The 21,413-nt window shown below is 44.3% G+C and overlaps 1 protein-coding gene across 9 annotated transcripts; it reads right to left on the bottom strand.

Moving 5' to 3' along the window:
- Positions 1-2,529: 2,529 nt before the first annotated feature.
- On the bottom strand, positions 2,530-17,297 carry SOSTDC1 (sclerostin domain containing 1). 9 transcript variants are annotated; one of them, XM_053258917.1, is made up of 4 exons: positions 16,548-16,614; positions 10,624-10,703; positions 7,817-8,148; positions 2,530-3,757 (listed from the first exon to the last, which is right to left on the bottom strand). In XM_053258917.1, the coding sequence occupies exons 3-4, from the start codon at positions 8,004-8,006 to the stop codon at positions 3,342-3,344; spliced, it is 606 nt and encodes a 201-aa protein (XP_053114892.1). In that variant the 5' UTR covers positions 8,007-8,148; positions 10,624-10,703; positions 16,548-16,614; the 3' UTR covers positions 2,530-3,341. The 9 variants fall into 9 exon arrangements, with proteins under 9 accessions (XP_053114892.1, XP_053114893.1, XP_053114891.1 ...); XM_053258918.1 differs by having other exon boundaries at positions 16,538-16,609; XM_053258916.1 differs by lacking the exons at positions 10,624-10,703; positions 16,548-16,614 and adding exons at positions 14,145-14,364; positions 15,370-15,516.
- Between the last annotated feature and the right edge of the window lie 4,116 nt (positions 17,298-21,413).

Raw genomic sequence — 21,413 nt, 5'->3', positions numbered from 1 at the left:
TGTTAATCAAGCATTTCCCAACTGCACCATTAGGTGGCAATTATTGTTGAAATAGTGCTTAAGTATTTATTAGCAGTGTGCCACAGGTGAGTGAAAACACACAAATGTACTGAAAGAATTCCTCCTGCCCCCTAATCCTTACCCATAAAAGCCTTGGGCGTGCGTCCGTGCCGCCCGTGTCTTTTTCGCCCAATCTGGGCATGCGCGGAGCGCATGCCCAGATTGGGCGAAAAAGATACGGCCGCCCAGAGACGGGCGGCCATGTTGGACCAGGCGGTGGCCGCGGCGGAGCGACTGGCTCCGATGGCGGCCGCCGCCGTTACGGCGAGAGGGCCGGGAGGAGCAGAAGCGGCGGGCCAAGGAGAAGCGGCCGCCGCCAACGGCAGGAGGAGAGTGTGGCCGAGGCGGCGGCGGAGCCGCGGCCTCGGCCAAAGGTAGTTGTGGCCGCGGTGGGGCGACTGGCCCCGTTGGCGGCGGCTGCGACGCCACCGAGAGTGCGGGTGAGGCGGTGGCGGGGCGACTAGCCCCGATGGCGGCCGCGGCCTCAGCAAGAGGTGGCAGTAGCTCCCCTTAAGGCTAGCGCCTGTTATTACAACGGGCTAAAAATTACTAGTTTTCTATACTTGCTTATGATTTCATGACATGCAAACATTGGCTTAAATCTTAAGGTGCTCTTGTACAAGCTGAAGGCACTTTTTGCTGATTCCTTCTTTCTGCTGAAACTTGCTCTCCCCCACCCCACCCCCACCTTGTGATATGTCATCCTGTTCCAGGAAGTTCCTGACCCTCAAAAGCAGCTTTTGGTGGGATTCAGGGAGTAGCAGATGATGGAAACACCTCTTCTCAGGGGTGAGCTCGGGGAGAGCGGGCCTGTGTTTGCCCCTCTCTCTGGCAGGCCCTTGGAGATAGTGAAGAAAATAGGGAGGGGTGGAGCTGGGGACCCTCAGGAGCTGGAGGCCCTGGGTTTTTTGAACCCATTCACTCAATTATAGCGACACCCTTGCCTTTTCTTCTCATAGAAGACTGACAGATATACTTGCTCACAGGAGTTAGGATCCAAGCATTGTAAGCATTTTTGAAACCCACTTAATGTAATCACCCTAAACTTGCTAAAGACTAGCTAAAAATCTAGTTTCTAATACTTCTGATATTAAAACAACTCCAGAGAAACTTTGCTAATGTATATGAAAAAGGTAATAAATTTTGTATAGGGACAATCATACCAATAAATATTTGACTTAATCATCAAACCAAAAAAACTGAAATCAGTGGAGTGACTATAACTTCAAGAAGCTCAGATACTAAATTTTCCAAATGTATGATGTAGAAAATATTACATATAAGGCTGGTTTGATCTGTTAATAAGCACCAGCTGTTACTAGACTTCTGGAAGCCAAAACAATCGACTGAAATACTTTCTTTACGCTAAATACTATTAACAGATTTGTTTGCACACACTTTGTAAAATAACATTTACCCACTTTCTTAGCATGAATGTCATTAGCCAACCAATAGGTTTATTTCCTGAGGGGAAGACACACATTACAGTGATCAATGGAGCCTGTTTAGAATAGAGAAGGACAGTAGTTTCTTTTAGAGCTGAAGATGGTATCATAGAGACATTGTTACCCATAGAGTGTACACTCTAAAAACATAAAAGCCTTGATGGATTAGACTCAAAACCTATCTAGTCCAGCATCCTGTTTCCTAGAGTGGTCCACCAGTTGCCTTGAGAAGCCACAAACCAGGAGATGAAAGCATGTTCCCTCTCCTGCCATTGCTGCCCCGCAACTGCTAGAGGCATCCTGCCTCTGAACATAGAGGTAGCCAATAGCCATCAGGACTAGTAACCATTGATAAGATGTATTCTCCATGAATAAGTCGATCAGTAACTATATTCACAGCATTGATTGATGGCTTCAAAAATAGTAGATCTTCTTTGACCAAAATGGATACCTGGACAAAATAAATGTGCGTATGCTACAGAAAATGATAATTTTATAATACCTTCTTCAGTGGTCTTGAAAAACTAACCGTACTCTCTCTCTAGTCACTAATTCATGGTGTTACCACATGATAGGGCAGCTATATACATAGGCCAGGCCATTTATCCACGCCACAGCAAATATCGCCTCATTGCAGGGGTGTACCGAAAAATGTAAGATCCACACGGCAAGCCACAGCACACAGATGCTGTGTCCGCACAGAGAACAAGTGAATGCGGCCTCCACAATGCAACTGCAAACAGGAGAGGAATCTCTAGACCAGGAATAGTCCAGCCTGAGGCTCCGCAGCTGTTGTTGGTCAACAACTCTCATCATCCCAAGCCATATGACTAATAGTCAAGCATTTTGGGAGTTGTAGTCCAACAATGGCTGGAGGGCCTCAGGTAGGCCAACCCTTCTCTAGACCATCAAGGTCTAGACAAGTGGAGCGGGAGCTGCGAAATCTGCCTGTAATAGTAATAACAGTAATGCCATTGGTGCATTACTCAATTGTACCGGATAAAATCAAAGACAATACTATAACTGCTTTGTTTGTTTGTTTTTATTAAAAATGGATGGAATTGATATGAAGTTTACCTTTTGACTGCACACTTGAAAAAATACAAATGTATTTTACAATGTATTTACAAACATTTTTGCAATGTTTCTTACTTGAGTTGAACATTAAAACAAGAACTACAACGGTTAAAATATCTATTTTACATTATCTACAAAATGTATATTCTAGTTTGACCACAAATCATAAGAAAATACTTTGATGCATGGAAAAAGCAATAAAACATAAAACAGGCATCTTAAAAAATAGAAAACACACAAAGGCTCATTAAATAACTACACTGATAAATAAATAGGCTTTGTTCAGATTTGCTTTTCAGCTTCTGTCACGTATAACTTTTTTTTCATTTTTGTTTTCTAATTTGTTGGTACAGATATTTGGGTGGAAGGGGAGAATCAGCATGCACAATGCTTTTGTTTGCTGGAGTGAAATTCAAAGAGTTTATGTCCTTTTTAATGTAGTGTGTGGAACATGGACACAATTTTTAAGAAAGCATGCCCATGAAAACGCATAACAGTACCTCTCTATGGCGACAATTATCTGTTCCCAGTGAAAAGATAAAGAGCAACAACAAAAGGCTTGTAGCCCATTTTGAAAATATGGATGATCACCAAAAAGGTCCTTATGCACAGAATGCCCTTCTGAGTTTGGTCAAAACCACAAGTATGTACAAGTATCAGAGAAGTAACAATGACATGACAGGGTTTTTTTGGCAGTGATATCTGTAAAGCTGGTGATTATTACGGATGAGTTCAATGTTTACAATGTGTAAGTGAGTTCTAACTTGTGACATGCTTCATGGACTTGCTGTTCCTTTTCCTCTCTTTATGGTGTTGCACAGGCTTTGTTTGAGATGCTCCTTCAAAGTTGTGGCTGGATTCATTGTGCTGCCTCGTGTATCTCTTGCACTTACAAGCAGTAACCACAGTTACTTTGTAGGTTCTTGTACTTCCATCTTGACACTGAAGCTGAATCCTCTGGGTGCGGGTTTTGTCATTGACACATCGCCACTCCTGTGAGCTCCTTCTGCTCCAGTACTTGGTTCCATAACCTCCTCCAATCCAGTTGGGCAGCACTGGCAAAGGAAGGCATTCACCAGCACATACCAACTCTTTCAGAGGGTTTATGCTGGTACATTGGCCATCTGAAATGTATTTGGTGGATCTCAGTTCCCGGCAGCCAACTTGGACACGACCTATGAAAGGGCCAGAAAAATCAAGTTAATGTTCAATTCCCAGCCATTTAAATTCACTTCTTGCATCAGAGTGGGCCAAGTCTCAATAAGACCCGGCCTTCACATGCTGGAAGAGCAAGACACCTCTTCTCTCCTCCACTACGTAAATGAGGTAATGTATAACCCAGAAGGTCTATGTCAACGCCCACTCCCATGGAGGCCCTGTTTGCATCATCATCCTTCTTCACTTTAAGCTAGTATAGACATTACTGCAGCCGGCTGAATTCACAGCTGATTCAAATACACAACCTACAAAGCAACTGTAAAGCATGAATCCACACAGGTTTGCAGCAGCTAACATACATGATCTGAAAAACTGTAAGAGACTTCCAATCACAGAAGTAGCCATGGTGATCTTCCATGATTTCCAACATCACACATGGCCCTCATTTATTTGCACATAAATGCAAATAATTACACATACAGTATTGTCAACACCAGTTTTTTTACTGAGGCATATAAATCATGCTGAATTGGGCCTCTGTGCAACCTGGCATTGAGTGCCTTGTTCACATTACATCATCTACAACAGGGTTCCCAACCTGTGGTACTCCAGATGTTGCTGAACTTCAACTCCCATCATCCCCAACTACAATTTAAGGTGGCTGGGGATTTTGGAAGTTGTAGTTCAGCAACACCTGGAGTACCACAAGTGGAGAGCCCCCGATCTACATGGTGAAAAGGCAAGAAGTAAGCTGCTCCTCTGCCATGTGAAAGCTAAGTAACTGTCTCTGATCCTCGGGATCCCTTACATAGTTATTTGGGAAAACCTTTTTCCTGTACATATGCAGTGTACTCAACCCAGAGCACATCAGGTATCTGATAAAAGGCCCGACTTGTCTCTCTGGCCCTAATGAATCATAATCTGAATTGCAGACTCTGTAATGCATCACTCCAGAACAATTGTGTAAAAGTGAATAGGACTCCTCCAGAGTAAGTACATTATTAATTGTAGCCTTTCTTCCTCAACTACTATAGATGGTATCAGAGGTAATTTCATGTTATAACTCCCTTTCATTTGCTTGCCTTTCACAAAAACATTATTCTGGATTTTGATCCAAGATGGATTTTCTCCAGGATGTTTAGTATGAGCAGTTATATATGTTGGTTTTGGCATCTGGGAAATTAAGTTGCTGTATTCAAATAAAAAATAAACATGTGCATTTTGTCTCCAAGGAAAACGAACGCTAGCTCTGAGGAAGATTCTTCAAAAACTTTATTTTGTACACATTATTTTAGCTTAAAATGTACACAGCTAATTTTTCTGCAAGCAACAATATTACCTTATTGCAACACTGCTTCTAAGTATCCTTCTTTAGTAATATCGCAAAACCTGAGGCAATGTTATTTCTTTTCTTTCTTTTTTTAAGGCAACTAACATTGTACCAAGGTGCTGAACTAGCTGCAGATACAGGCATGTTTGTACCTGCTTGTATCTGTAGATATCCTCACTGAAGTAAGCATAATTCCTTATTTTAATAATTATCCTTTGAAATGAACACACACTGTGAATTTCAACACACATCTTTCAATCTTGCGCTTTCATTTTTTTAAAAACTAAATGTTATCATGGAAACTGTGTCTGTTGTTCAAGAGCAATGCAAATAACAGAATGAGAGTTCACCATGAAAGTCTCCGCACCCATATATTTGGCTTGCATTTGCTGCTTTGGACTCAAGCAGATTTTTAGGAACATTAACTACAAAAGGACTTTGTGCAGCAATCTCCTGATGTAGATCTACAAGGAGCCACACATGAAAAAGGAGTATCTTATATTAAGACTACAAGCCAGCTCAAAATTGTCAGAGAGTGTGTGTGTGTGTGTGTGTGTGTGTGTGTGTGTGTGTGTGTGAGAGAGAGAGAGAGAGAGAGAGAGAGAGAGAGAGAGAGAGAGAGAGAGAGAGAGAGGAATCTTCTTGCCCCATGCACACTGGAGAGAGAGAGAGAGAGAGAGAGAGAGAGAGAGAGAGAGAGAGGAATCTTCTTGTCCCATGCACACTGGATATTTCCACCAATTCCATACTTCAGGAATCAGCAAGAGTTCATCAAGCCACAATCCTCAAGGACATTCTCCTGTTCAAGACCCGTTGAAATAAATGGGAGCTACATAAACAAATCATAGTGCAAAGCTGCCATTTGTATGGGTGCAGGCCCATAACTCAGTGGCAGGGTAGATGCTTTGCATGCAGAAGGGCCCAGTTTAATCTTGGATACTCCAGGAAGGGCAAGAAAGACCCCGGCTCAAAACATGGGAGAGCCATGTTTAGTAGGCATTGACCATTTTGACTAGATGGAGCAATGGTTTAACTTGGTAAAATGCAGCTTCATATGTTTCAATGGAATTAGTACCAGGGAACTGGATTGTGTTCCAATGGATTTAGTTGAGTTTGTCTATAGTATAGACAAACTCAACTAAATCCATTTGTCTATAGTATAGACAAACTCAACTAAATCCAAGGGTTCTCATCGTTGGGTCTCCAGATATTATTGGACTTCAACTCCCATAATCCCCTGCCCCAGTGTCCTTTGGTTGGGAATTATGGGAGTTGAAGTCCAATAACATCTGAGGACCCAACGTTGAGAATCCCTGGTCTATACAATCATCATGCCTCGAACCAATCCCACAACCTGTTCTATCTCCAATATGCAGAAAGTCCCCTTTCCATGAGGAAAAACAGTCATGTGCTTCTGAAACCCTGAACTAGTCTTTTAACCACCCTGCTTTTTGGCAGGTCTGTTCCCGGAGGGGGCAACCGATTCAATGGCTATTCTACTAAAACTATTTCCAGAGCCATGGATTTCTGAAGAGCATTGCTTGCCTGATGTAGGTTTGTATCCTGCACCTGGCTCAGGAATGTATCTACAAGGAAGTGGCTCTCACGTTGAATTGTTTTCCTCCTGGGATGTCTGCATGTGTACATATTTAGCTTTTTTTTTCTTTTCATGGTGACAGTTCACTGACAATGAATGCCCACTGGGCTGCTTCAGTAATCTTGCATTGACAAGATATTTCCTGTCTATTTAAGCCACGCTTAATAAAAATGTCGGCAAGCCTTTCTGTTGCTGAAAGATGTGACCATCAACATCTTTCCTTCTGGAGATAAAGGTGTGCAGATCGAATCAATGGGGCTTTCAGATCTCTCTCAGTTGGGCTACGACTCAAGCCAACAGACTGATTCCTTATCTTTTCTTTGCGTCAAAATTCAACTGGGATCTGTGCAGGGTGGAGTCGTGGTGGGGGGGACGTTTTAAAAGGCATGTTGGAGCAGAAATCCCAGCTAGGTTGTGAACCTGTTTGTTGACACTGACTAGAAGAGTTAAACAGGTAAGTGCTAAATCAGGAAGTAAAAACAAAGTCCTGGAACAAAATCAAAGCTTCGTTGCTAAAGATAAATGTTAGCTTAGTGAAGGAATGAGGACAGATGATCTAGCAGCAAAGCATGCATGAAAGAGCTGAGAAAGTGGGTGCAAAAGCCTCCTCTGGAGAGAGAAAAAACATCACTGTGAACTGCTTAGGTGGGTCCCAAATAACCTAGTTATGTAGGAGGGCACCCTGTATAACTCTAAAATACCCCTGATTCTCGGTATGTGGAAGAAAGGAAGCTGCACATAATTATCAGCCACTTGCCTTTTTCCTGCTTCATAATGTCTCCCCCCTCCCCACCCCTCTACCCCGTTTAGATCTCATCAGGGCATGAGGATATCTGTGACGACCAAACTCCCAAATGCAGAGCCTGAATCTAATTCTGACTACTAACGAGCCTGCCACATCCACCCCCACCCCACACACTTGGAAGGAGTTCAAGTACAAACAGGCAGTCCCTCTCCCCTAGCCCCTCTTGATGCTGAGTATTCAAGAATCACCACCAAGGGATGCATCATTAATAGCAAACAGACTTCAGTTTCTGGATCACCCTATGAAGAGAAGAGAAGAGAAGAGAAGAGAAGAGAAGAGAGCTTGGTGGGCATTTCTAATACAGAACATCTTCAGTAGTGGGTAGGCAAGAAGAAAATACTTACTGCTCCGATCGAATCCAGGGTGCCTGCCTCCATTTCTGGCTTGATTGAGGGTGCTGTTGTTAGCAGGAATGGTTTTAACAACGTGGGAGTAAAGGATCTCCGTAGCATCATTCTTGAAAGCCCAGCAGCTCTTCAGGAGCATGCAGGCTAGCAGGAAAGCCGAGAAGTGGAGAGCAGGCGGGATCACCATGGCTAGCTCACGTTCTGCGCCTGTTGAATCCCAACTTCTGCTTCTTCTTCTTCTGCTGCTGCTGCTGCTGCCGCCGCCTTCTCTGCAACTGTGAAATTCCTCGTCAAGGCTTTCTTTATATAGCCCCACAGGCTTGGCGCTCCTTCAGGTGTAAAGTTGGGGAGAGCCGGAGAATGAAAGCAGAGACAAGAAGAGGGTGGGATCCCCCGAAACGCCAAGGAGTTTTGTACCAATCGAAGGCTGCAGTAAAGGAGGGGCTAAAGAAGCCACCGACTCCCAGGATTGCTACATGAGTTGGTTTGCGGATGCGAGAGGGGGGGTAGGTGGGGATGTACAGTATATATACATCACATGCATACATATTGCATATATGTACGCTGTGCAGCCCCTGATTGCTACCAAATAGTTCACAAATATGTGTGTGTGTGTGTTGTGTATGCGCGCACACACAGATTTGTGGATTGTTTAGTAGCAATCAGGGGCTGCCCAGCTTGTGGTATGCCATTTCGTGCACTCTGCCTGCCTGCCTGCCTTTGCATCTGATATCCTAAAACAACGTGCCAGTGTGGGTGTCTCCCTCCATTGATGCAAAATTGCTGTCCTCTCCTCCCTCCTAGGGGACGAAGGATGCACAGTGTTGTCAACACGGCAAGGAAGTGCGAGAAAGCGCAAAAAGAGAAAGGAAAGGAAAATACCACCACCAAAACAAAACCGTCTTATTAAGGTCAGAGCACTTGGAAGGTGGGAAGGAACCTCCTATCTCGCTCTCTGTGTACTGTGAATAATTTAATGATGGCCTGGAGAAAGATGTGAATAATGCAGCTTTGATCAACGCAAAGCTTTCCTAAAGCCACGTTTGTGTTAGGGGAATAGTCCCTCCTCGCTATGCAGAGTGCTACCAAGTCTCTGCTGAACTTCTCTGAGGCTGCTGACAAGGAGTAATTTCTCTGTGTGGTTCACAAAATATATGCACCTTCTTTATACCGAACAAGGCTTAAGAGAGCGTATTATATATGCCCCAAATTACTTCTATTAAAAGCACTGAGAATACTCTAGAATAAGCAGTGCATGGCCAGCAGCCTTATTAACTTCCTGAATTGTCAATGCATCTTTTAAGAACGTTGAAGTATATTTAACATGATGAATAAAATGATAAGCTACTTTATAGAGGAGAGGGGAAATGTATTTTGGCATGTAATGATCACTTTGATACTCTTATCTTGGATATTCAGAGCAAGTGTAGTGCCATGCTTAGGGTGTTTGACTAAGACAAGGGAAATCTGGGTTCAAGCCCCCTCTTACCCATGAACAGGGGCGTAACTACTATTAGGCAAGGGGAGGCGGCTGCCTGGGGGCCCCCACCCCTCAAGGGGCCCCCCAGAGGCAAGTCACATGTGAAGTGTGTGTGTGTATCAGCGAGGGGCCCATTTTAAAATTTTGTCTCTGGGCCCACTCCAGCCTTGTTACGCCCCTGCCCATGAAGCTCACTTGGTGACTTTCACTAGTGCTACTTAACTGCCAGCCTGACCTACCTTATTGTGAAGACAAAATGGGGTGGCAGGTGATGTTTGTTTGTTTGTTTGTTTGTTTGTTTGTTAAATTTATATACCGCCTTTCATTAACAACAATCCCAAGATGGTATATCATCTTGAGCTTGCTGTAGGAGGGCTGGATATAAATGTAGTAAATAAAATACTTCAAACCAGATTTCTCTCCCAGCGTCAACATAATTTCAGACTTCGTGATGCTCTCTACTAGAGTAGTCGCTGGTACGACCCATCATAAGCATTTATGAATTAGTGCAGGGTCAGAGTTTGCATCTGCACCAGATGTTTTCCCCCCTCAAGACAGGACCCAAGATGTACTAGAAATGGCTTGCAGTCTGCACATCATCTTGACTCAAGATGAGTAGTGTGTGGAAATGTTGTTAGGAACATAGGAACATAGGGAGCAGCCATCCCTAGAGTTTGCACATCCCTAGATGTGGTGACAGCCAATAACCTGGATGGCTTTAAGAACGGTTTGGATAACTTCATGGAGGAGAGATCTGTCATCGGCTACTAGTTGAAGGGCTATAGGCCACCTCCAGCCTCAAAGGCGATCTGCAGAAGCAATAAAGCCTCAATTAATGATTGCCAACCTTGTGTCTGATTGAATGGTTAAGCGGACCCAGGAACAAGCCCCATCTACATCAGCTGCCTTCCTTTGAATTCCCATGACAGGTAGTGATCCTGATTAATGGGGCATGAAAGGCCTAGTCACACATTACGTGGCGCACACAATAGTACACTTCCTATCTGTACCCTGTATAAACCCAACATTTAACATGAACACATATGCAGGCATTCACACAGAACTATGTGCAGTGTGCAGATAGGCCCACAACCAGACTAAAACGGGGGGGGGGGGAGCAGAGGGTTTAGTTTATTTGGACCTATTGATTCTCAGTTCCAGCAATATTCAATTATTTAAAAATTTTAAGCTTGTGAAAATGGGGGATGGAGAACATTTGAGGGGGCAGGGGAGCCCTAGACTCCCCTGGTTCATTTTCTCTCAATACTTCTCACATGAGTCCCTATTAAGTTTGACATTTCAAACAGCAAGATAAGAAACCTACCAGCAAGTAGGTCTACCAGCATGTAGATCCTCCAGCCTCTCAAGTAGCCAGATCTATTTGCAAGCTGTTCCATCAGCCTCCTGTTTGATGGAGCACATGTTTTTGCATACGTTTCATTCAATTACACACATACAGGAACAAAGGACCAAGTGATGAGGAGGAACAAAGGAACAAGAGGTGACCCTTGTGGTCAGATTCTTCTTTCCTGCACAGTTTGCACCATGCCATGACAAATGAGTTGTTTGAATTGTTTTCCATACGCATAATGATGATAGCTTGCCAGGAAGTTTTACACACAGAGCTTTTAAAGCCCTTCAACTCGCATCTCCTCCGGAATGGAGGGGTGTGTGTGTTCACATATCAGCCAGATTTACCCTGAAGTCCCTGTGAGTTATTAGGGAGCTGTTCACACACAATTTGGGTTTTCCACTGCATGATAAGAGTGTAGCCCGATTTATATTCGGGGTTAAAAAAAAATCCACTTTTTGAGTTGGTTTTTTTGGAGAACTTCGAGTTCGCATTAAAGCCACCCAGTAAATTTGCGGTAAAGCCTGCTGTGTGTAAAAGTCCCAGAGGAGACAGTTGCTTCTCTCCTGCACTTCAGTGCTACTGAGGACTATGTTGAAGCTACCAGCTCAAAGGACAATAGAGGTTCTCTTGGATTCCTGAAAGCTTCCAATTCCTCACTCTGAGCAAGTAGTTTCACGACTTGTGGCCTGTCCCTGCTGACCCACTTGATCACTTGAGGGGCTCTCTGCTTCCCAGTTAATTGAGTGGTTGCTTCCTGATTGCATCAAGAGAGACCACCAGTCTGTTAAGGGTGGGTCCTTAACATTAAGGGTTAAGGTCCATGTTGGGTCCTTGCCTGCTAGTTTCTCCTGTAAACAGCAGCTGCCAAAGGGATAATTTGTATTGGGACCTTAGCTTGAGAAGTGGGGACTTTTAGTCTTGTACCTGCTACAGGTTTGGGGCATGAGGGCACACATAAGAACATAAAAGCAGCACTGCTGGATCAGGCCCAAGGCCCATCTAGTTCAGTATCCTGTTTCACACAGTGGCCCACCAGATGCCGCTGGAAGCCCACAGGCAGGAGTTGAGGGGATACTCTCCCTCCTGCTGTTACTCCCCTGCAACTGGTACTCAAAGGCATCCTGCCTTTGAGGCTGGAGGTGGCCTATAGCCCTTCAACTAGTAGCCGATGATAGATCTCTCCTCCATGAAGTTATCCAAACCGTTCTTAAAGCCATCCGGGTTATTGGCTGTCACCACATCTAGGGATGTGCAAACCAGTTTGAATTCGAACTGGTTCAAATTCGAACCGGTTCAGTTTGACAGTTTGAATTCAAAGTGAAACAGGCATTGGGTTCAACTGGTTTGAATTCAAACCCAACTAAGCCTGGTTTGTTTTGAACTGGTTTGAACTGGTTTGAGCCTCCAAAACTGGGTTGGGTGGCAGGTACCCATGGGTGCCAACAACCACCCAAATTCCAAAGCAATTGGACACTCCTATGATTTTTAATGAAATTTTGAAATTTTTATTATTATTGCCCATTATTCCCTATGTGGAGGACCTAGGGGCAAAAAACTGGGGTGGGTGGTAGGCACCCAGGGTGGTAGGCACCTACCACCCACTGAATGGCAAAGCAATCAGAGAGTCCTGCAATTATTTATGAATTTTTGAAGGGGTTTTTCCCCCGTTTTTTTTATTCCTCCCATAGGGAATAATGGGGATTCCAGCAAATGTATTGCTTCATTTTGAGGGGAAAGGGGTGGCCCAGAGCAGCTTAGTGCACAGAGGGTGCCAACTTCCCCCATGGGTTTTGTTGTTTATGAGGCGTTCTGAGTGTAGATTCTTTGGCAGCAGATGAGATTTTCAATGACAAACCATGAATCCACTTTCATATGCTACCAGAGAATATACACTCAGAACACCTCAGAAACAACAAAACCCAGTACCTCATGGGTTAGCAACCCATGGGGGTTGTTGGCACCCTATGTGCACTACACCACCACTCGCTCTGGGCTGCTGAAACCTCCATTATTCTCTATGGGAAAAACTTTAAAGATACGTAAACTGCAACAAATCACACAAAAAAATCAGCCCTTTGCCCAATTCCTTTGAAATAATTCTGGAAGCTTCCTTGCCCCCATTGGGCAAAACCACTCACCACACTCTGCTCTGGCCCACCCCTTCTCCCCGCCGTGAAGCGATACATATGCTGAAACCTCCATTTTTTCCCTATGGGGAAAATCTTAAACACGCGTAAACTTTAACAAATCACAAAAAAAACCCCAGCCCTTTGCCTAATTCCTTTGAAATAATTCTGGTAGCTTCCTTGCCCCAATTGGGCACTACCACCCACTATACTCCACTCTGGGCCACCCCTTTCCCCCTGACATGAAGCAATGCATTTACTAGAATTCCAATTATTCCCTATGAGAGGAATAAAAAAATAAAAAAATAAACCTTCAAAAATTCACAAAAAATCCGATTGCTTTGCCATTTGGTGCCTACCACCCAACCCAGTTTTGGAGGCTCTGTTTATCATAATGAGGTCATTCACACAATCTCAAAGTGTTTCCCACCCAGGTTTGGGAGCTGTGTGTGCTCCCAATTTTCAGTTGTGTGGAAGCAAAGGAAGAGGGAAACCTGGGTAAAGGTGACCGTATGGAAGCAGTGTAGGAAGGAAATCTGGGTAGCTTTTCCTCCTGCCTTGCTTCCAGACCATCACTTCTACGCAGGTTATCCTCTTAGCTTGCTTCTACACAATCAAAAATTGGGAGCACACACAGCTCCCAAACCCGGGTAGAACACAGTTTGTGAGGCAATTCTCACAACCGCCAAAAAGCGGGCTAAGGGAGCCTAGTCAGTTTTTTGGCGATCGTGTGCTGCAACGGGAGCCATGCAGCTCCCAGCAGCAAACCTCACTAATTCTCCCTCCCCTTAGCCCAGGTTAGTGGAGCGAGCATGTGGGGCATCCTGCAACTTCCAGGGGCCGCGTGGCCCCCGATCCCCGCAGCCCCTGCTGACTTCATGACAGAGCTGGCAGTCCTGTGGGTGGCCAATCCGGCTGCCCAGGGCTTCTTAGCCTGCTCTCTCCACAAACCTCTTCCCGGCAAGTCGCCTTTGTGATTGTGTGAATGACTTCATTATGTCGTTTAGCCCTCAGAAGGCAGATTCTGATCTCCAAAGGAAGACATCAGTCAAAACGCAAGGGATGGGTCATAGTTCAGTGGTCCTGCACATGTTTTACATGCAGAAGGTCCCAAACACAGTCCTTGGCAATTCAAGGCAAAGTGATTGGGTAGCAGGTACACAAATGACACCCCTCCTCAGCCACCACTAGCTAGAGTAAACAGAGTCGCCCAGATGAGCCAAGGATGAGGCTCAATACAAGCAGCTTCATAAGCTCCCCTATGTACTTCTTATAGAAGTACACACTTCTATAAGAGGGACATTGTAGCCCAGACATTTTCTATTAAACGCTTAATTAGAAACCCCACAATTGACACCTAATTACCAGTGGATGCTTTTGTGTATTTCTCTGATCTCCTGTTGAATCCCATTTTGTCCCACGGGCCTTCAAGAGAGCTGAATTTGGCTTCAATCCCAAGTACTTGGGCTTAGTTGTATGTGGCATCCCTGGGGCTTTCAACGGTACCATTTAAACTAATGTGAACTACGCTGCAAGCGTCAACGATGCAAGGTCAAGCACCAGATCACCACCCAGGCGACTGCTTCTGTGGAAGAGAGAGGAGGAGGAGCAGGGGAGTGTTGACAAGCAGAAATGAGCAGCGTTGGCAGTGACAAGTGGGGTTTCTCAGTCAGTAACTTGCCTGTATTATAACTGGCCACACCCTTTTCTGGAATAGCAAGAATGTGGCAGGGCGGAACAGAGGTGTATTAGCAGCGCTTTTGTGTAGAAAAGCTTGATCAGTGCTTGGCAGGCTGGTGTCTCGCCACAGCCAGACAATCAGTCCTCTGCTTTAATACACATCCAACTTTGCCCACAAAAATTACAGACATGATGAAATCTATTTTCCTTTTAAAAAGCAATTATAAAGTAAGGTTTTCTTGAATTAAACTATTCATAATGGCATGTTCAGTGAAGAACCAGCTGCAGCAGAAATATACTGGATTAATGTATAACTAACCAAAAATACACTTCTTTTGCTTTGTATCCTTTTTTGCACACTAAGTAGTATAGAATATAAACATCTCATAAGAGTCCCTGTCCCACAGTAAGACATTATTAAAGCTTATCTTTTTTCCCCCTCCACCCCTTCTAGCATTTGTCTTTTCATGTTCTGTTTGGGTTTCTAGTTTCTTTCTATTCCAAGGTAACTCTTCTTTAACTCTTTCCTTCTTTCACTCTCTCCCAGCTCGTGAAAAGTTTCCCAGTTCCAGGTTTTTTAGATTATGCACCTGCAAGGAGTGTCTATACATCCATACAGCGTCTAGTAGTACATATTAGGTGTTACAATAATTTTATATTATTACATGAATAGGAAGCCCCCTTATACTGAGGCAGACCATTGTCCATCTAGCTCAGTACTGTATTGTCTCCTAGGGATGTGCACAAAACCGGGTGCCTGGTTTGGTTTGAGTCTGAACTGGACTCGAACTGGACCAGGCAGGTTTGGTTTTGGCACCCTGAATGATGGGCCCAGCTCAGTTCACTTTTGAAATGGTCCAAGACTCGGTTTGGGGGTGCCAGGGACATTAAATTTTTTTGGTGGACTTACCACTGCTGAGGGCTTATGCGGCCTCGGGGGTGTTGCTACGACCGTGGGGGGGTCTCTGGCAGTTCCTCCTGCCGCCCCCCCGGTCTGGTGACCATTTTGGAGGCCACCACACATGTACACAGGCCATTTGCATGCCCAGGGTCAAGGGATATTTGCCTGCCCTGGGTCCAAAATGGCTGCCACACACAGAGAGAGGCCAGAAACGGGCCCAGAATGGGCCGGAGTGGCCCAGGGGAAATCAGTGTGGGGAGGGGGAACCACCGAAGACCCCTCCCTGGCCACAGCATCACCAGCTAAGGCCGCAGAAGCCCTCAGTGGTGGTAAGTCTGCCTTTCCCCACAAAAAAATTAACGTCCCTAGTACCTCCAAACCAGGCCACAACTGGCCTGCGGGGTTTGGCTAGACCTTGAGCCAAACCGGGCCTAGTTTGGCTTGAGGTTGAGCACTCATACTGGGCCAGTTCAATGTCAAACTGGCTCAAGGTCCAGCCAGTTTGTACATCCCTATTGTCTCCACTGACTGGCAGTGGCTCCGTCCCCAAGGTTTCAGTCAGAAATCTTTCCCAGCTCTATCTGGAGATGCCAGGGATTGAATCTAGGACTGTCTGCATGCAAACCAGATGCTGTTACTGAGCTATGGCCACCCCATCCCCTAAAATAATAATTGATTGTTTGGGGTGCTTTTAAAATAATCATTAATAATAATTAATATCCATGCTGTACAAATCACAGCGGCCATGCACACTTGATAATTGCTTCTGAAATACTCCTTATCATCCAAGGCTTTCAAGTTCTGTTCTCCTGGTCTTGTTTCTAAAGTGGAACTTCTGCACTAGGAGTTCCTTATTGTTCCCTCTAGTATTTTTGATATTTGTTCAGAACACTGAGCATGTCCAATGTGTCACAGCTGCCAGCTGAACAAACCCTTCATTTAATTAGGCACTGTTTTAATAGTTTGATTATTTTTAATAGTTTTAACGTTTTAAATTTTAAATTGTTGTAATGTTGTAACTTTTTTATTTAAACTTAAACTTTCTAAACTTAACCTTTTTATTTGTTGTTTTTAGTGTTTTGTTGTGCCCAGATGCCCAGAGACTTGCATTTTGGGCGGTATACAAATATGTTAAACAAACAAACAAACAAACAAACAAATTTGTACAGTGGCACACCTGCTCTTACCCCCTTCACCCGACGATGATGTCTGCAAAATCGCTGGCACAGGACGGCAGCGTACTCTTGCCACCCTGGTCAGCATCAAACTGGAAGTGGCCAGTGTGTGTGTGTGTGTGTGTGCATGTCACGCATGCACACTGCCCACTTCCAGTCTGATGCTGACCAGGGCAGCAAGAAGGTACGCCTCATGCCAGCAATTTTGCAGACAGTACCAGCGGGGGATGGGGGTAGGCTGCTTTTTTGGGGAGTTTTTATCCATGCACATGTGTATTGCTCATAGATGCGAAAAAAATATGCAAAGGAACTGAAATATGAGGCAAACGGTGTATTCCCTACTTCTAGAATTAATGTTAGATATGCTCCTCAGTTAAATTTCAGTTCAAAAGGAATTGAACCCTATGAGTCTGTGATTGCTGGGTTTACATATAGTGAGGGCCTATAATGCTGACATGCCACCTAATGGTGGAGTGGGGAAATGCTTGACTAACAAGCAGAAGGCTGCCGGTTCGAATCCCCGCTGGTACTATATCCGGCAGCAGCAATATAGGAAGATGCTGAAAGGCACAATCTCATACTGCGTGGGAGGGGGAAATGGTAAACCCCTCCTGTATTCTACCAAAAGAAAACCACAAGATTCTGTGGGCGCCAGGAGTTGAAATCGACTTGATGGCACACTTTACTTTTATAATGATGAAACTATTACCATCCTTGCTTTTCTTGCTGTTTTAGTACAGGGTTCATGTTGCAGAGTGTATTCTGTCCACGTCCAGTACAGAGCAAACACCAATGAATTTTTTTTAACGATAATTTTACTTGGGATAACGTTACAAAGGCACTACGAGGTTAGTATTAAACTTGCTGACTCATCCACAAAAGGAACAGAAACAATCAGGAACAGGAAGAATAGAAACTCGGACTCCTAGCCAGCCCAACCAACAGAGAAAACTATAGTGCCCCCTCTGGCTTTACAGTAGATTACATGCAAATTATACTGCAGGCTAGGCAGATTTTCAGTGACAGTCAGCAGTATCTATATATATAATTCTCCTGGGTGTGCCTTTAGAACGTGCGTCCCGGCAGCCCAGCTGATTTGCTGGGCTATGGGAGCGCCTGATTGGTCCTGGCGCACCCAGGAGAATTAACTGGCTGGGCAGACGCGAGGCAGTGGCGGCGGGCCCGGCCATGCAAGGCAGCGGCTGGCGGGCCCAGCTCGGCCGCGGATGTTAAGGCAGCACTCGGCCCGCCGGAGACGGGGGGGGGGGTGGAGAGAGAGAAAGGTAGCCGGCCCCAAAGAGAGCACAGATGCTCTGTGTGGGGTCGGCTTGTATGTATTAAAAACATGCAAGAATATGGATGGATGAAAGAGTTTCCCCTACATATACTGTTAAAATCCTTGGCTTGGGGCAAGACAGATTTTCTCTTGTCCCAAGGGCAGCGAGGAATGAAAATATGCCCCTAGAATGTCATTTGTAGTTTAGTATATAGCAGGGCTGCACAACGTTGCCCTCCAATGTTGTCCTCCAGCTGTTGTTCGGCTACAGCTCCCATCATCCCACCATCCCATCCCCATCAGCTCCCTTCATCCGATCCCCAGCCCCAGCCCCATCATCCCATTCCCAGCCACAGCAGTCAATATCAGCAATGTTGGGAGTTGTCGTCCAACAACAGCTGGAAGGCCTGAGCTGAGTCCATGCTAACCGGCAGCAACTTTCAGGATTTCAGATGGGATCTTCCCTAGCCCTGCCAGGGATTGGACCTGGGATCTTCTTCATGAAGACCATGTGCTCCACTGAGCGACAGCCTTTCCTTTGTATTTACTGCTACAATATTGACCAATATTATATCAGTCCCGTCACTGTTGCCCTAATTAGGAAATTGTGGCTATAGGAGGCTGCAGACATATTCCATTTGGAATTTTATATGGCATAAATTGATGAGCTGGCGATGCAATACGTGACTCCCAAGTACTCCTTTAAGACCTTCAAATTTATTAAATAAAAACAGATTTATTATTATTTTTCTATTTATTCAATTTATGTTAGGCATGTGCATGAACCTGTTCGGAGGCACTTTTATGGGCCTCCAAACAGGTTCGAACATGGGGCCAGTTTGGAGTTTGAAGGCCCCGGGGGGTGGTGCTTTAAGGGCGGGGGGAGGGTGCACATACCCCTCCCACCACTTTTCCCCCACCAGCGTTATTTTTTCGTAAAAACCTTCGGGGCAGCAGCGTACCTCCCTGCTGCCCCGTTGCCCTCCTCAGCTGGAAGTGGCTGGAAGTACCGGGTGCGCATGCACCACCCCTGCCGCCTCCAAACCGCCGAGCCGCGGTTCCATGCACATCCATAATTTATATACCACCCTTCCAAAAAAGGCTCAGGTGACAATACCTTGTAAAAACACTGTTTACAATGTTGTTAAAAGCATAGTAAAAACAAACGTTTCGGCGTCCAATGCCATCCTCAGTGTTGTTTCTCCATCTTCTGAGGCTTACCTGGTTATACGGTTCACAACTTTAATTACACACACTCTGACAGTAATTTCAATCTACAAATGAAGTAAAAAGGTGTGGAGAGAGAAGACAAGAGACAAAGGGAACCAAGGTCATACAGCTGTGAGCCTACATTACACACCCCTTAGTAGCCAATATAGTTAACGGTCTCCTTTAACTCTTCCCTGTCATTTACACTGCGTTTGAGTTTATCTATATATATAGTCTCTCTAATCTTTCTTCGTACTAAGCAACACTCCACCTCCAGTACATCCACCTTAATAGGCATTGTTCTTCCCTCATGATATTTGGTCATATTTACTGACCATGGCCTCTCTCTCTTCACATACTTTGTATCTGCCAAGTGTTCTTTAAATCTAGTGTTTAACTCTGTTCCTGTTTCTCCAAGATAAAACTCCTCACACCATTTACAAGTTATTCTGTACACTACTCCTTTTAATCTACAACTCCCCTCCTCCAGTTCGCATACTGGGCAAGCTGTCTTGTCACATCTCCACTCCTATCACATAAACTCGTTCTCACCAGTTGTTGTTTCAACATCTTAGCTGACTGAACCACCACATTGGCTTAATGTCATACTTATGTAATATTCTCTGACATTGTCTAACAAAATTGTCAGATACAAAAGCAATTTTCAACACAGGTAAGGTTATATTGCTAAGCAAAAATATAAACAGCTTAGCAATAGAAACAAGTTTATATGGCTTAGCAATATAAACAGGATATATTGCTAAGCAAAAATAAATAAATACAATCAGTTTGCGCATGATGTTCTTCAAATGCAGTTAGAATTGGGACCTTGCAAGTTTGTATAATTGCCCAAGTCAAGCTTGCCTGTACAACAATGCTTCATGTTCTCTCCTTTGTCAATGTGTTCCATATGTTCAGTGTGCTTTAGAGAGATTTCCTTCAATAATTCGCCCTGGCCACTATTTGAAGCTCTTCAGGAGATAACAAGATCATTTGTTCTGTGGCATCACCAGAACATGGGTGACCATCACGCTTTACATTAGACTAAGAAGATGAATTGTTAGTATTTCTTGTTGTGTTTGGCATAGATATGGTATTCAGTTCAAAAATGATCCTGGTAGATTACAAGATTGGCTCACCCCCCCCCCACCCCCACCGCTCAACACTGTACAATCTGGAAGTACTCCTGAGTGTCCATCTGGTTCCTGGATTCTAAACTATGTTTCTCTGCTCCCTGTCTTTGATCAGAAGACTGTCAGCCTCTCTGATTTGCCAGAGATACCTGGTCCTTTGTGAAGTCTTGATTGAATACCGTATTTTATGGACTATAAGACTCACTTTTTCCCCTCAAAAAATATCTGCCAAAATTCAGGAGCGTCTTATATGTTTTAACAGTTTAATATGTTAAAACTCTGAAAAACTGGATTAAAATTAAGGTGCGTCTTATAGTCCGTAGCGTCTTATAGTCCGTAAAATACGGTAACTGTAGCATATTGCCTATTGGCTGCCCTGTCCCAGTCTACAGCTACTGCTGCTTCTATAAATATGGCTCCTTGATTAATTAGTGATATTGGCCATAGGAAGTATAAGGTCTTTGAAGTCTATATTGCCTTCCTATTTGTCTCCAGGTAAAATATTGCTATTGATCTATAAAGACCTGTCTGTTTGAAATCCTTCCTGACAGATCTTCTATCCTAATTGTATCACAGTGATGGCTGACAGTGTCGACTTCCCCAAATGTCTGAATACTTTGGGGTTTGGAAATGCATTTTTCTCAGTAAGAGTCTCGTTGGTCTGTCAGAGTTGGAAGAAAAGCAAACAGTAGAAGATTCATCTTTTGCTTAGAAGATTGGGGAAAAGGTAAATAGCTTTGCACCTGGCTCCAGTAGGTGGATCTTGGGATTCTAGGAAAAAGCAGTTCTCACAAGCCTGAAAGCTGTCCATATCTGACTTCGATCATGAATGTGATGTACAAATCTTAAATCCTCAACTGTTCTGTGGAAAAACACAATGCCATTGTAATGGCTGATGATATTGAACTGAAAGGACCAGGAAAAATAGCAAAAGGGTTTGTTAGTCTTAGTGCATCCCTTCTCATGCTTCACAGTCCCTAGTCTCTCAAGTACCCAAAGACTGGAAGAAATAAATAATGCAATACTCGACTAATGCACTGTTCTGTGAACATTTCTGCATGCAACTGGAACTAGCCAATTGTGGAGAAGAGATTCTAGATCAGAAGACCTCAGATTACTGTCTTCTCACCTTGCACAGCTTTATTTATGGAACTCATAAGGAACTCATCATGCCTCTATACCATATTAATTGTAGATGCAGAATTACACCAATCATATCCTATCAATGGAGATCCACTTGGCATCAGCCGGCCCATGAGT

This window comes from Hemicordylus capensis, chromosome 6, assembly GCF_027244095.1.
Source record: "Hemicordylus capensis ecotype Gifberg chromosome 6, rHemCap1.1.pri, whole genome shotgun sequence".
Classification (NCBI taxonomy): domain Eukaryota; kingdom Metazoa; phylum Chordata; class Lepidosauria; order Squamata; family Cordylidae; genus Hemicordylus; species Hemicordylus capensis.
Note: the sequence above shows the minus strand (reverse complement) of the source record. Positions and strands in the feature narration are given on the sequence as shown.

What these genes read in the sequence shown, in the direction of transcription:
- SOSTDC1 (XM_053258913.1), bottom strand. Translation starts at nt 17,282, where the DNA reads ATGAACCCTGTACTAAAACAGCAAGAAAAGCAAGGATG. An exon ending in CAGCAAGAAAAGCAAGGATG is followed by an intron (nt 8,149 to 17,244) that starts GTAATAGTTTCA and finishes TTACACCTGAAG; the next exon opens with GAGCGCCAAGCCTGTGGGGC. An exon ending in CCCTGGATTCGATCGGAGCA is followed by an intron (nt 3,758 to 7,816) that starts GTAAGTATTTTC and finishes GCCCTTTCATAG; the next exon opens with GTCGTGTCCAAGTTGGCTGC.